Here is a 13829-nt window from a genome sequence, read left to right on the forward strand (position 1 = left end):
CATGCACTCAAAAAAAATAAATTCCTTCCTTCCTGTTTTATTTTTTTATGTATTCATTGTTAGTACTGACAACTCTGCATTGTGTGACTGTACAGGGCTATTGCGAGCTGGTTACTATGAGCTCCTCATTGACATCCACCTGAGCAGCTATGCCACGGCACGCCTCATGATGAACAATGAGTACATTGTCCCCATGACAGAGGCGACCAAGAGCATCACTCTGTTTCCTGAAGACACCAATGAACAAGGGCTTCCTGGGATCGGCCTGAGCACCTCTCTCCAGCCCCGGATGCTCTTCTCGTCCCCTAACTTCATCTGTAACCGCTCTGCAAACTACAACCACAGCACTGACAGCTCACTCTCAGGGGACTGCTTCCAGTACAGTCCTGAGTTCCCCCTGCATGTACTGAAGGAAAAGACCATAGAGATGCTAACAGAGGCTGTGCAGGAGGGAAACAAGCATGTGCGGGACCCCATCGGAGGAACCACAGAGTTCCTGTTTGTGCCTGTCATCAAACTGGTGTACACCATGCTCATCATGGGATTGTTCCAGAACGGAGATCTGAAGAGGATTCTCCGTCTGATTGAACCAAATGTGTTTTCAGAGGAGGGGCCTGAGGAGCAGCGGCCTGTGAACAAAGAGGGTCTACTGCAGATGAAGCTTCCAGAGTCCGTCAAACTACAGGTGACTCTCTCCTCACGCTGCTCAGCTCACGGGCCTTTTATGCAATTAATGCAAGGCTGCAAAAACTATTTGCAAAAAGTATTTTATTTATTTTATACTGTGTTTACATTTCTCTTTATACAATTGTTCCTTTAGTTACCACAATGCTGCATATAACATTACATTACTATGTACCTTTATTATTCCAGTGGTCAGCTGTTAAACTGCAAGAACATTATAACAGTGAGCGGAGCATAATATTGCTCTCTCTTATGTGTTTTGCCATCGTATTTCCCTGTCTGTAGATGTGCCACGTGCTTTGCTTCCTGTGTGACTGCCAGCTTCGCCATCGGATTGAGGCTGTGGTGGCATTTTCTGATGACTTTGTAGCGTGTCTTCAGGACAATCAACGTTTTCGGTACAATGAAGTTATGCTAGCTCTCAACATGTCCGCTGCTCTCACAGCCAAGAAGACCAAAGAGTTTCGCTCCCCTCCCCAGGAACAGGTAGGGGCCAACCACACCTTATATATAACATCTATAACACAGCCTCACACCGTAACGAAGCGCAAAAGAGCAATAAGGACAATTTTTGTCATGTATATAGCCATATGTTTGAAAAGCATAATGTCCAACTCAAATACTTGAAATTTGTCCTACAGATCAACATGCTGTTAAATTTTAAGGATGAGAAACAGGAGTGTCCCTGTCCTCCAGACATCCGGGACCAACTGCTGGACTTCCATGATGACCTCATGAAGCACTGTGGTAAACTACTTGAACCACCTTAATTTTTAAAATATGATGTCACCCGCTCATATGAGTCTAATATATATTTTTTCCATACTGCAGAAACACAAACAGGTTTTTTGCTGGTTTCTATTCGTCAGATTTAGTGATCCATCAAACAAATATTAAATTAACAAAAATAATTGCCATGAAAATATGCTCCATGTTATGTAATAAGTCATGGTTTGTTGTGTGTGTGGTACAGAACTGGATGAAGATAGATCCATGGACCGGGGTGCTGATGTGACCATTAGGGGGCGCCTCATGTCCTTAGTTGAGAAAGTGTCTAATCTGAAGAAGAAGATGGCACACCTGCCTCTGGAGACTCATGGGAGGAAACTGAGTGAGTGTGATCTGCTCCAGACATGGAGATGTGATGCTAGTACAGTTGAACTTTGTACTTTGCATCCACTCTCAGCCAATTTTCCTTTGTCTAACTGTTCCCTCTCCTATCTCTGTCAAACCCCCTCCTGTCACTATGGTCATGTTTAATGTGCAAATCAGTGCTGTTTTCTGAAAGACTCAAATGATCCAAAAGTTGTGCTAGAGTTTGCTGCTTTTTCTATCCTGTTTGTGGTCCTGTTCTTCCCTACTGTCTAGATTGATCATCTAAAATTGTAGAAACAGGCAAGTTGCTGAATGTGGTTGGACAGAAATTTAGCTTATATATAATAACACAATATGATTTTTATTTTTTATCAAAATGTTATGATTTTGTTGTGAAAAAAATGCGTGCAGATCTCACTTTTAATGTAATAATTTATGTGGGACAAAGTGGAATATTTTCTACAGGGGTGTAAGTGACTGTGCATGAGCAAGTGGGACTGGCAGTCATCCTGTCCCACTGTCCTTTCAATGATGTTTGAATCGCTTCTTCTGCAGGCACTCTTCAGCAGCTTATTTCAGACACTATGGTGCGTTGGGCTCAGGAGGCAGTCATAGAGGACCCAGAGCTGGTGCGGGCCATGTTTGTATTACTCCATCGCCAATATGATGGCATCGGAGGACTGGTGAGTACTGTACACTCATATGATTTGATAATAATAATACTAATAATACTACTAATAATAATAATGTATATATAAATATATATATAGGCCTGGGAGCTTGAGGATTCTGCGCAGTATGTTTGCTCTTCCTGGTACTGCACTTTTCTGGACTGCGATGTCTGATGTTTTTCCTGGGATCTGCTGTAGCCACCAGTTTGGGGGTCACTTCCCCGAGTGCCCTGATGACATCACTGATGCCTTCACCTTCCAGGCTTTTTCCAGCTCTTCTTTGAGCCCCTGGTGTTTCTCTAGTTTCTCATGTTCCTTTTTCCTGATGTCCACCACAACAGCTTTGCTCTGTTTATCCACCGCCGCAATGTCCAGTTGGTTTGCCATCAACATTCTGTCAGTCTGTATCTGGAAGTCTCACAGGATCTTGGCTCAATCATTCTCCAGTACCACTGGAGGTGTTTCCCACCTTGACCTTGGAGTCTCCAGTCTGTACTCTGCACAGATGTTTCTGTACACTATGTCCACCACTTGGTTATGTATGCTTTCCCTGCCAGCATCTTACACCCTGCAGTTATGTGCTGGATTGTCTCAGGGGCCTCTTTGCACAGCCTACACCTTGGGTCTTGTCTGGTGTGGTAGATCTGGGCCTCTATCGCTCTAGAGGCCATCCTCGCTGTGTAGCAAGGAGTACCTTTGTGCTGTCCTCCAGACCAGCTCTGTCAAGCCATTGGTAGGATTCCCTGATATCAGCCATTTCAGTTATGTTCCGATGATACATCCCGTGCAGGGGCTTGTCCTCTCATGATGGTTCCTCCAGCACCTCTTCCTCTGCATTTCACTGTGTGAGACATTCACTGAGCACGTTATCTGTTGGGGCCTTGTCCTTGACGTACTTATGGATCTTGAATGTTTCATCTTGGACTGCAGATTTCACACTCACTAGTCCTTGGCCTCCTTCCTTACGGCTTGTGTACAGAGTACTGGATTTGGGATGGAACCCACCATGCATGGTCAGGAGCTTTTGGGTCTTCATATCTGTGGTCTATAGCTCCTCCTTTGGCCAGCTTATGATTCCTGCTGGGTATCTGATTACTGGCAGGGCGTAGCTGTTTATTGCCTGGGTCTTGTTCTTGCCATTGAGCTGAGTCCTTAGGACTTGCCTTACTCGTCTGAGGTATTTGGCCATGGCTGCTTTCCTTGTTTCCTCTTCTAGGTTGCCATTTGCTTATGGGATACCAAGGTACTTGTAACTGTCCTCAATGTCTGCTATTGTTCCTTCTGGGAGGGAGACCTCTTCTGTGTGGACTACCTTCCCTCTCTTTGTCACCATCCGGCTACACTTCTCAAGCCCGAAGTGCTATGCTGTAGATCCTGGTGGTGTGGATCAGTGAGTCAGTGTCTCACTCATTCTTAGCGTACAGCTTGATGTCATCTATGTAGAGAAGGTGACTGATGGTAGCCCCATTCCTGAGTCAATATCCATCGCCAGTGTTGTTGATGATTTGCCTGAGGGGGTTCAGACCTATGCAGAACAGCAGTGGGGACAATGCATTTCCTTGGTATATATTTGATGGTCTTGCCATTGGCCTCAAGGGTGCTTTTCCACAGCCTATATGTATGTGTGTGTGTATATATATATATATATATAATTGCTGTCATATCTTGGGTAATACTGACCAAATGTGATGTTGTCAGGTCCGTGCTCTTCCTAAGACCTACACCATAAACTCAGTGTCAATAGAGGACACCATAACCCTCTTGGCTGCTCTGGGTCAGATTCGCTCGCTGTTGAGTGTGCGCATGGGACGAGAAGAGGAGAAACTTATGATTCGAGGACTTGGGTGAGTGCTTATTATGTCATTATGTATCCTAGATGAGTAGTGTAGAGGCCTCATTTTAACCATGATATGTTGTAGACTCCTTAACAAGATTATTATTGCTGTAACTTGCTTTTCTCTCTATGTAAGGTGCAATAAGAGACCTTGTGTATAAAATGCATAGTGCAAATAATAGTATATACTAATAACATCTAAAACGGTATGAATGGCCTACCTCATCTTGTTTAAATTATAATCTACTCATAGAGACACATGACTGATGTTGACCTGCTGGAAAAAAATAAACAAGTAAATCACTGACTTTGAGAACAATGGCCAAATTCAAGATTAACAGCATATTTCATAAAAAATATACTGGTTCCAAGAAATTCACCTTCATCACACTAAGATTTTTGCCATCTGTGCAGTGACATCATGAACAACAAGGTGTTCTACCAGCACCCAAATCTGATGAGAGCGCTGGGCATGCATGAGACTGTTATGGAGGTCATGGTCAATGTCCTGAGCGGAGGAGACTCCAAGGTATCCATTCTTCTCCTCATTTGTTTGTGTAATTATTGTTCTCTCTAAATACTTACACCATCTTTCTCTGTGAATATGTCATACAGGAAATTACCTTCCCCAAAATGGTGGCCAACTGTTGTCGATTTCTCTGTTACTTCTGTCGAATCAGCCGCCAGAACCAGAAGGCGATGTTTGATCACCTCAGTTACCTCCTGGAAAACAGCAGCGTGGGGCTAGGTAGGCATTGCTCTGCTCCCCTGATGTTAATGTGGCGTTTGACAATCCTTGTATGATTTTGAATTATATTTTCTGTAGTGATACAATAAACCACCATCTATGGTACATCTTATATTATATTGTTTTCTCAGCATCACCTTCTATGCGTGGTTCAACTCCTCTTGATGTGGCAGCGGCCTCTGTTATGGATAACAATGAGCTTGCTTTGGCCTTGAGGGAACCAGACTTGGAAAAGGTAAAGGACGAAAAATAGTATGAATGTGGTATGTGAGACATTAATGGTGACTGGAGAGGCAGTGTTGTCATAGATTCCCAGGGCAGTAATAGCTTATGATGGTCAAGTGTGTGGAGTGAATGAACAATGTATTGTGAAAAAAAGACAGAATGAACATGACTCATTATGTATATGTCTTGGTCCAGGTTGTGCGTTACCTGGCTGGCTGTGGCTTGCAGAGTTGTGCAATGCTGGTGCGTAAAGGTTACCCCGACATTGGCTGGAATCCTGTGGAGGGAGAGCGCTACTTGGACTTCTTGCGTTTTGCTGTATTTTGCAATGGTAAAATTTTAAGCATCATATTACTTTGATTTTGGTCGTTGAAGAATGTAAATATGCCTATTACAATAATACATTTTGAAGTGCAATATATTGCTACAGAAAAAAAGAATGATAAACGATAATATAAAAACAATTTTATACTGACACAATAACACTAACGCAGGATTATCCAGTGAATTTTTTTCAAAGTGAACCCATGGAACAAAGAAACACTTTAGTATTTAGAATTTTTCTGAAATCTACAACTTGAATGTTACTATATAGGCCAGGGGCATCAAACTCATTTTCACAGAGGGCCACATCAGTAAAATGGCCGCCATCAAGGGCCAGATGTAACTGTGTGGCAGTGTAAATATCACTAAATGTAACCGAATGTCATGTAAAATAAACGTAATTACTTTTTAACTTGTTAAATAACTGTTTCTGTGATAAACTGACATTTTGTCAGTGTGTATCTGGTCGGGACACACCTGCTCACAGACCTTTAGCTCTGCTTCAACTACGGCCTTTTACAGCCTTTTAATTATTGGACAATTTGTTGTTTTTCTTGAAGACTAACTTTTGCATACTTAGCTCTATGGTTGGTGTCAAAATGTAGACGTAGATTGTACCGACCCTGCCTCATAACACAAAAAACATACCGTTTTTTATCCTCAAAGCACAAACTTGTATTTGCCTTCACCTTTCTTCCTCCAAACTTCCTTCCATGCCAACAATTTTCCTCTTCATGAACATTTTGTGATGATTATTTGCAAATATTTCTCCGTTCCACTTGCTGGGAAAATCTCATTAGTTTGTCAGTGCAAACATTAAAGCAGTATAGACTTATTGTAAAATGACAGTCATGCCTTTTAATTTACCTTCTCGCAGGCCACATAAAATGACGTGGCGGGCCGCATTTGGCCCCCGGGCCTTGAGTTTGACACATGTGATATAGGCTATGTGCTACATCAAAATAAGAACACAAATTCCCAGTTGTGCCAAGAAAATATACATATGATGAATACTGAGCCTTAAAAATATTGTTCTTCTGTCAGACATCGAATGATAAATCAATATTGTATTTATCTTGACCTTAATAGCAAGAAGTTTTTGTGCAGGGGAAAGTGTTGAAGAAAACGCTAATGTGGTGGTGAGACTGCTGATCCGCAGACCTGAGTGTTTTGGCCCAGCTCTCCGAGGAGAAGGGGGAGATGGTCTGTTGTCGGCTATGGAGGAAGCCATTAGGATTTCTCAGGATCCCTGCAGAGATGGCCCCTCCCCCACATCGGAGAGTAATCGCATGCTGTAAGATATCTTGTTCTTATAGTTTTACAAGCCAGTTTATAATGTTGTAATTTACTAAATTAAACCCTCCACAACAATACTGTCTACATTGTTAGGAATAATCACGTATATGGATCTCAACAGTCCTGCCCACTTCGAAGCCCACTGCAGTTCTAGAAGTACATTTCCCCTTCATTTTACCCCATAGACTTTTTGAAACATTCAAGTATTAAGAGTTTAAACTGTTGTGGTCATTACTTACCACATAGCTGATTAACCCTGAGCTTTCAGATTTTAATATAGTTTTATTCTTCCAAATCTATGAAAAAATGAATAAGAAATCAAAGTGTAGGAGACCGGTATTTAAGGAAACCCTGTTTCTAATGACCACGAACCTCTCAGTAATTTGGTCCTGAACAGACAGTGAACTTCTGTAGAATTTGCAGCAATATACTAAATATAAAACCTAGAGAAAATATAAGTGGACTACTGGAATATAAATTATTGTGTGTGTGTGTGTGTGTGTACTGCAGTGATCTGATAGAGGACGAGGAGGATGACACTATCCACATGGGAAACGCCATCATGACCTTCTACTCAGCCTTGATCGACTTGCTGGGCCGCTGCGCCCCTGAGATGCATGTGAGAAACTGCATACACACAGTACCAGAATCTACATTCCCCACATTCACTTTGTTTTGCTTTTTTCTCATTCAGCTGATCCATGCAGGCAAAGGTGAAGCAATTCGGATCAGAGCCATCCTGCGCTCTCTCATTCCCATCGAGGACCTGGTGGGGGTCATCAGCATTCCCTTCTCCATGCCCAGCCTCACCAAAGGTCAGCCATTAGGATTAGAGTATAGTGTTAGCTGGTCCGTGACTGGGTGAGATGTGAATTATGTATTGGTTCCACTTTATAATGTTAAACCTAATTACCCTTAATAAAGCATGAACAAGGACTCAATTCATAATGAATAAATAGTTTATAAAGACTGATTTAGGGTTAGTAACTACTTAATCTAGGGATTAGTTGCGGTAGAGTTGCGGTTCAAATTTTAACCAATCTTAATAAACTATTTGTTGACTTAATTCATAATGAACTAAGTCTTCAGTGTTCATACTTTATTATGGTTATCAAAAGTCTAGTTATTATAAAGTGATACCAACATGATTTTCACATGTTGACAGATGGTGTAGTTTTGGAGCCTGACATGTCGGCTGGCTTCTGTCCGGACCACAAAGCGGCCATGGTGCTGTTCCTGGACCGAGTCTATGGGATTGAAGACCAGAACTTCCTCCTGCACTTACTAGAGATTGGGTTTTTACCTGATCTGAGAGCTGCAGCATCTCTAGATACTGTAAGACCATATTTTCACAAATCAAGTATTATTGAACTTGGGCAGATTGGTGCATTTACTGCATATGAATGAACAACGAGATTGAAAAGTTGTGGTAGCCAAAGAACTACAAATATTAGAATGAATCGAAACATATTGTGCTTGCTTCTCTGTGCCAGGTGGCTCTCAGTGCTACAGACATGGCGCTGGCTCTGAACCGGTACCTCTGCACAGCCGTTTTGCCCCTGTTGACTAAATGTGCTCCACTCTTTGCGGGCACTGAGCCATTTGCCTCCTTGATTGACTCCCTACTCCACACCGTGTACCGCCTGTCCAGAGGCTGCTGCCTGACTAAGGCTCAACGCGATGCCATCGAGGAGTGTCTGCTCTCTGTGTGCGGGTAAGTTAAATCTCAGATTGTCATCTATCTCTCCAAGGAGCTGTGTCTAACTGTGACCCTCTTGTGTAGAAAGCTGAGGCCTTCTATGATGCAGCATCTACTAAGGAGGCTAGTGTTTGATGTCCCTCTTCTCAATGAACACACCAAGATGCCTTTAAAGGTAAGGAATCCATGCCTTATTATACTGGCCTAAAGCAACATTGGCCTATATGAATGTGTTATACACACCTTGCAATTTGTTTTTTATATTCAATTCCATTCAGTGTTTTCACATTGTCAGTTTGCTGTTTCTTTAACAAGATTACTGCTACTCAAAAACCCAGATGGATTTATGACAAAAACTGCAAATGTAATTCTGCAAAACAATGTGTGTTATAACTCTGTGAGTGGCTGTCTCTTTCAGCTACTGACCAACCACTACGAGCGCTGCTGGAAGTACTATTGTCTATCCGGAGGCTGGGGCAGCTTCGGGGCAGCGTCAGACGAGGAGCTGCACCTCTCAAGGAAACTTTTCTGGGGGATCTTTGATGCTCTGTCACGTAAGGTGAGTCATAGTTACACAGTTGAAGTGATTCAGACGCAGTGTTCACAGTGTGGTATTTATGTGCAGCCGTACGAGCAGGAGCTATTTAAGCTGGCACTGCCCTGCCTCAGCGCTGTGGCAGGGGCGCTCCCTCCAGACTATATGGAGTCCAACTACATGACTTTGATGGAAAAACAGTCTTCCATGGACTCAGAGGGGAACTTCACTCCTCAGCCTGCAGACACCACTAGGTAAATTGAATAAAAGAAGGTTGTGTGTCCTGAATATAGTCTATTATCGGAATTGTAATAATTTGTCCACAGTGTTACTGTGCCTGAGAAACTAGACTGTTTCATTACACGATATGCAGAACACAACCACGAGAAGTGGTGCACAGAAAAGGTGAGGACAGAGTTGACCATTTTATATAGCATATTATCTAAATCAACAATAATACTTGTTTTGTCTGTATATTTGTTCAAGTTTTCCATTGGCTGGTTCCATGGAGATCAAATCTGTGAAATCTCCAAAACACACCCCTTACTGAAGCCTTACAAAAGCCTCTCTGAGAAGGTACACTTTGTGTGTGTGTGTGTGTGAGTGTGCACGCGTGGGGGTGTACAGGTGTGTGTGTGCATGCTTGTACGTGTGTGTGTGTACATGGTCAACCATGTCCCTGATGCTGTGTGCATCTGTGTGCAGGACAGGGAGGCGTACCGCTGGCCTGTCACTGAGTCTCTGAAGACCATGCTCTCCTGGGGCTGGAGCATTGAACGCATTAAAGAGCCAGACCCAGCCAGTCTCAACAGCAAGTCCAGGAGGACCTCTCAGGTCAGCCAGGTCAGTGCAGGGGTCAGTGCTGTGCCCTCTTTTACATGAGAGGATTTAAAGTTCAGAACTGCTCTGGGAAACTTTGACTCAGAAGACGATGTATACATAATGCATGATGCTGCCCTGAAATATATGTTTGCCCTTCACAGTTATCGTTTGAAGGAGGTCCAACTTTCATCCCGAGGCCTATTGATATGAGCAACGTAACACTGTCCAGAGATATGCAGGTAAACACTCTACATTACATACTTATAGTGCACTTGAGTGGCTTAGTAACACCATCACATGCTTCCATACATGTCTTCAGTCCATGGCAGAGCTGCTTGCTGAGAACTACCATAATATCTGGGCCAGGAAAAAGAAACTGGAGCTGGAAGCCAAAGGTACATTGTAGAGTCCATCAGGAATCTTTTAAGTTTTAAACTGACTATTGTCTTGACACACAGGAGGAGGGAACCACCCACTCTTGGTCCCATATGACACACTGACCGCCAAAGAAAAGGCCAAAGACAGAGAAAAGGCACAGGATATCCTCAAGTTCTTGCAGATTAACGGGTACACTGTGTCTAGGTAAAATGAACATCTGAGATAATACCAAAGAAATATTCCATTTACATCATTGTCTGAATATTTTTGATTTCTCACTTAGGGGAGTGAAGTCTCCAGAGCTGGACACTCCTGCCATTGAGAAGCGCTTTGCCTACAGTTTCCTGCAGCAACTTATCACATATGTGGACCAGGCACACCAGCACATGATGGATTTTGGTAAGAGCAACAATAAATGGGTCAAATGTTTCCTCATGTTTATTTTTATTATTTTGTGTACTTAGAATATTTTACTTGATCAAAATATGACTGATGTTTCTGTCAGATGTAGGAACAAGACAAAAAGGAGAGAAGATTCCACATGAACAACAAATCAAATTCTTTGGGAAGGTAATCTCAAAACTAAACAATTTATATTTTATCCCGACCAATTAGCGTCTTTGCTCACCAAACATATTTATGACTCTGGACTCAGGTAGTTCTACCTTTATTGGATCAGTATTTCAAAAACCATCGGCTCTACTTCCTGTCTACGGCCATCCATCCAATCAGCAGTGGTGGACACGCCTCCAACAAGGAGAAGGAGATGGTTACCAGGTCAGCAACAGTATTTAAAGTGGATTGACAGCATACACTTTGTCCGATGTTTCAAACGGTCATAAGCAGCTGAGTGCAATAATGTTCAAAAGAAATTTGTTTAGAATATAACTCCCATTCCTACTGACACGTTACCCCAGTGGCATTGAAGAATGGGTCAAATGCAGAGGACAAATTTCCCTACAGGGACAATAAAGTACCTTAAGCCACCCTCTGATACCCCCTCTCCCATTCTTCTCCTCTCATTTTCTACATGCTCCTCTTGAAAATGTCCAGCCTTTTCTGCAAACTGGGGGTTCTGGTCAGACACAGGATATCCTTATTTGGTAAGGGCACTTGTGTGTGATCCTGCATGTGTTCATGGTGCTCTGTTTTCTGCGGAGGCTTATGTCACACAGCACGTGCGGGTGACTATTCCTTCTGATGGGGTGATGGTGAAAGTTGTATTTTTGACCATCACTGTTCAACATCCAAGTTCAGTTAAAGACATGTTCAAAAACATCAGTTGTAAAGTTTCATTATTTTGATTTCTGTTTATTTATTTTTTTATTTCTGTCTTATTTTTTTCTGTAACAGTTGGTTTTAGTTTGCTCATAATGACATGCTGTGTTTTAGTATCACAACTTACAGCATGCCCTGTGCCCATTCAACTGCCTCTCTTTAACAGGGAACAATGCAAGCTCCATTGTGAACTGTCTGCAGATCCTTGGTCAGAGCCTGGATGCCAGGTCAGACCCACAGACTCTGAATGTATATTGTAGGTAACAGAAGTAGCGCTATCATTCTCTGATTGTGTGTGCATGTTGTAGGACAGTGATGAAGACTGGTCTCGAGTCAGTAAAAGCGGCCCTCAGGTGCTACTTTGTGAATGCTGCTGAGGATCTGGAAAAGACCCAAGAAAACCTGCAGCTGGGTCAGTTCAGCCACAGCCGAGAGCAGCCCCGTGGAGTCACCCAGATCATCAACTACACCACTGTGGCTCTGCTGCCTGTGCTCTCCTCCCTGTATGAGCACATCGGGCAGAATGCCTTTGGAGAGGATTTGATCTGTATGCTTCTCACACATACCCCGTCCCATAGTCTCAGCTGATTTATAAAGGTGATTCTGCTCTTCTTTTGCAGTGGATGATGTTCAGGTTTCCTGCTATAGAATTCTCAACAGTCTGTACCTGCTGGGCACCAACACAAGCATCTACGTGGAGAGGTGTGTGGCTGTCTGGCTGTAGTTCAGTGGACTCTTGTTTTCTGCCTGATAACATCCTGATATATCTGTGTTCAGACAGCGTCCTGCTTTAGGAAAGTGTCTGGCAGCATTCTCTGCTGCATTCCCTGTCGCTTTCCTGGAGCCTCACCTGAACAAGTTCAACCCCTTTTCCATCTACAATAGCAGAGCTACTAAAGAGCGCACTGGTAAGTTTATATACAGACTATTTCATGCTAACAAAGATTTTACGGGTCTTGAGAGTCAACAGTAGATGACACGTCTCTCCCAAGAAGAGCCTTTCTTAGGCACTGCTCACTTCTTTGTCGTTGTGAGAACAGCAGGAAAGCATTACTATTAATGGCTACCATGACAGGTATTGTAATATTGTTGTAGCCCTAACATGATGGACATCATAAAAAGTGTTTAACTTCTGTTTTGTGCAATCTAAAGTAGAAACCAAATGATTTGATTATCAAAATGAGAGCTGTATTATGCATAGCCAGAAAAAAATAATAAAATAAAGATTCTAGTCCTAACATTGTGCTTATGTGTTTGTTTGTTTTTTATTTAGCTCTTGGCCTCCAGGGACAGGTCAGTCAAGTGTGTCCGCTCCTCCCAAACCTGGACACGTGTCTGCAGGAGATCACTGAGCTGGCACAGTCTGGGATGAGGTACACGCAGATGCCCCATGTCATGGAGGTAGGAGCGTCTCCCCTTTCACATGTTCCCCTCACATGTCCCACACAGGCTGCAAGGGCCAGCTCTGTTACTGTTGCAGGTGGTGCTGCCTATGCTGTGTAACTACATGTCCCATTGGTGGGAGCACGGCCCTGAGAACACAGCGGAGCGGGCAGAGGGCTGCTGCACAGCAGTCACCTCTGAGCACATGAACGCTCTGCTGGGAAACATCCTCAAGATCATTTACAACAACCTGGGTATCGATGAAGGGGCCTGGATGAAGAGGCTGGCAGGTACTTTGTCCTCAAACCTTATTTATCTGTTTGGTTAAAGACCTGTGCTCATGCCCCTCCCACTGTCCCAAAGTCTTTTCTCAGCCCATCATCAGCAAGGCTCAACCAGAACTTCTCAAGACCCATTTCCTGCCTTTAATGGACAAACTCAAAAAAGTAAGTGGCAGCATTGCTTTGCCTTAAAAATATTTAACATTACATTTAAGAATAATTTAAGATGATGAGTGCGTCCAGCAGTGGTGATTGTGTGTTGTGTATTGGTGATTGTGTGTTGTGCTTAGAAAGCATCAGTGGTGCTTCTGGATGAGGAGCACAGTAAGGCCGAGGGAAGAGGGGAGATGTCTGAGACTGAGCTGCTTATCATGGATCAGTTCACCATCCTAGTGCGGGACCTGTACGCCTTCTACCCTCTACTCATCCGATTTGTGGACTACAACAGGTACAGATCACAGAGACAGGTTGGGTTTTTCAAATACAAGTCTTCCTTGTATTACAACTTTGCTGTATTTACGTAGTTATTGCATATAGTTTTTTCAGCTCTGCTTTGACCTCATGTAAAGTTTACAA

At 43.1% G+C, this 13829-nt stretch overlaps 1 protein-coding gene across 1 annotated transcript in view; it reads left to right on the top strand.

Moving 5' to 3' along the window:
- The window catches only part of ryr2a (ryanodine receptor 2a (cardiac)), a 58707-nt gene that overhangs the window by 25787 nt on the left and 19091 nt on the right, over nt 1-13829 (top strand). The window contains exons 40-75 of the mRNA XM_055229793.1: nt 96-685; nt 970-1170; nt 1326-1428; nt 1631-1795; nt 2335-2462; nt 4149-4294; nt 4699-4813; nt 4900-5032; nt 5164-5267; nt 5453-5588; nt 6689-6875; nt 7388-7496; nt 7572-7692; nt 8043-8212; nt 8371-8591; nt 8661-8751; nt 8995-9135; nt 9202-9365; nt 9438-9516; nt 9598-9687; nt 9817-9970; nt 10111-10172; nt 10253-10328; nt 10392-10515; nt 10595-10710; nt 10817-10881; nt 10967-11088; nt 11365-11414; nt 11756-11816; nt 11898-12136; nt 12210-12291; nt 12367-12497; nt 12863-12990; nt 13070-13262; nt 13336-13418; nt 13544-13701. Coding sequence (XP_055085768.1) covers nt 96-685; nt 970-1170; nt 1326-1428; nt 1631-1795; nt 2335-2462; nt 4149-4294; nt 4699-4813; nt 4900-5032; nt 5164-5267; nt 5453-5588; nt 6689-6875; nt 7388-7496; nt 7572-7692; nt 8043-8212; nt 8371-8591; nt 8661-8751; nt 8995-9135; nt 9202-9365; nt 9438-9516; nt 9598-9687; nt 9817-9970; nt 10111-10172; nt 10253-10328; nt 10392-10515; nt 10595-10710; nt 10817-10881; nt 10967-11088; nt 11365-11414; nt 11756-11816; nt 11898-12136; nt 12210-12291; nt 12367-12497; nt 12863-12990; nt 13070-13262; nt 13336-13418; nt 13544-13701 — 5038 coding nt within the window. The remainder of the gene's footprint in view (nt 1-95; nt 686-969; nt 1171-1325; nt 1429-1630; nt 1796-2334; nt 2463-4148; nt 4295-4698; nt 4814-4899; nt 5033-5163; nt 5268-5452; nt 5589-6688; nt 6876-7387; nt 7497-7571; nt 7693-8042; nt 8213-8370; nt 8592-8660; nt 8752-8994; nt 9136-9201; nt 9366-9437; nt 9517-9597; nt 9688-9816; nt 9971-10110; nt 10173-10252; nt 10329-10391; nt 10516-10594; nt 10711-10816; nt 10882-10966; nt 11089-11364; nt 11415-11755; nt 11817-11897; nt 12137-12209; nt 12292-12366; nt 12498-12862; nt 12991-13069; nt 13263-13335; nt 13419-13543; nt 13702-13829) is intronic.

The sequence above is a fragment of the Periophthalmus magnuspinnatus genome, chromosome 19 (genome assembly GCF_009829125.3).
Source record: "Periophthalmus magnuspinnatus isolate fPerMag1 chromosome 19, fPerMag1.2.pri, whole genome shotgun sequence".
In the NCBI taxonomy this organism is placed as follows: Eukaryota; Metazoa; Chordata; class Actinopteri; order Gobiiformes; family Gobiidae; genus Periophthalmus; species Periophthalmus magnuspinnatus.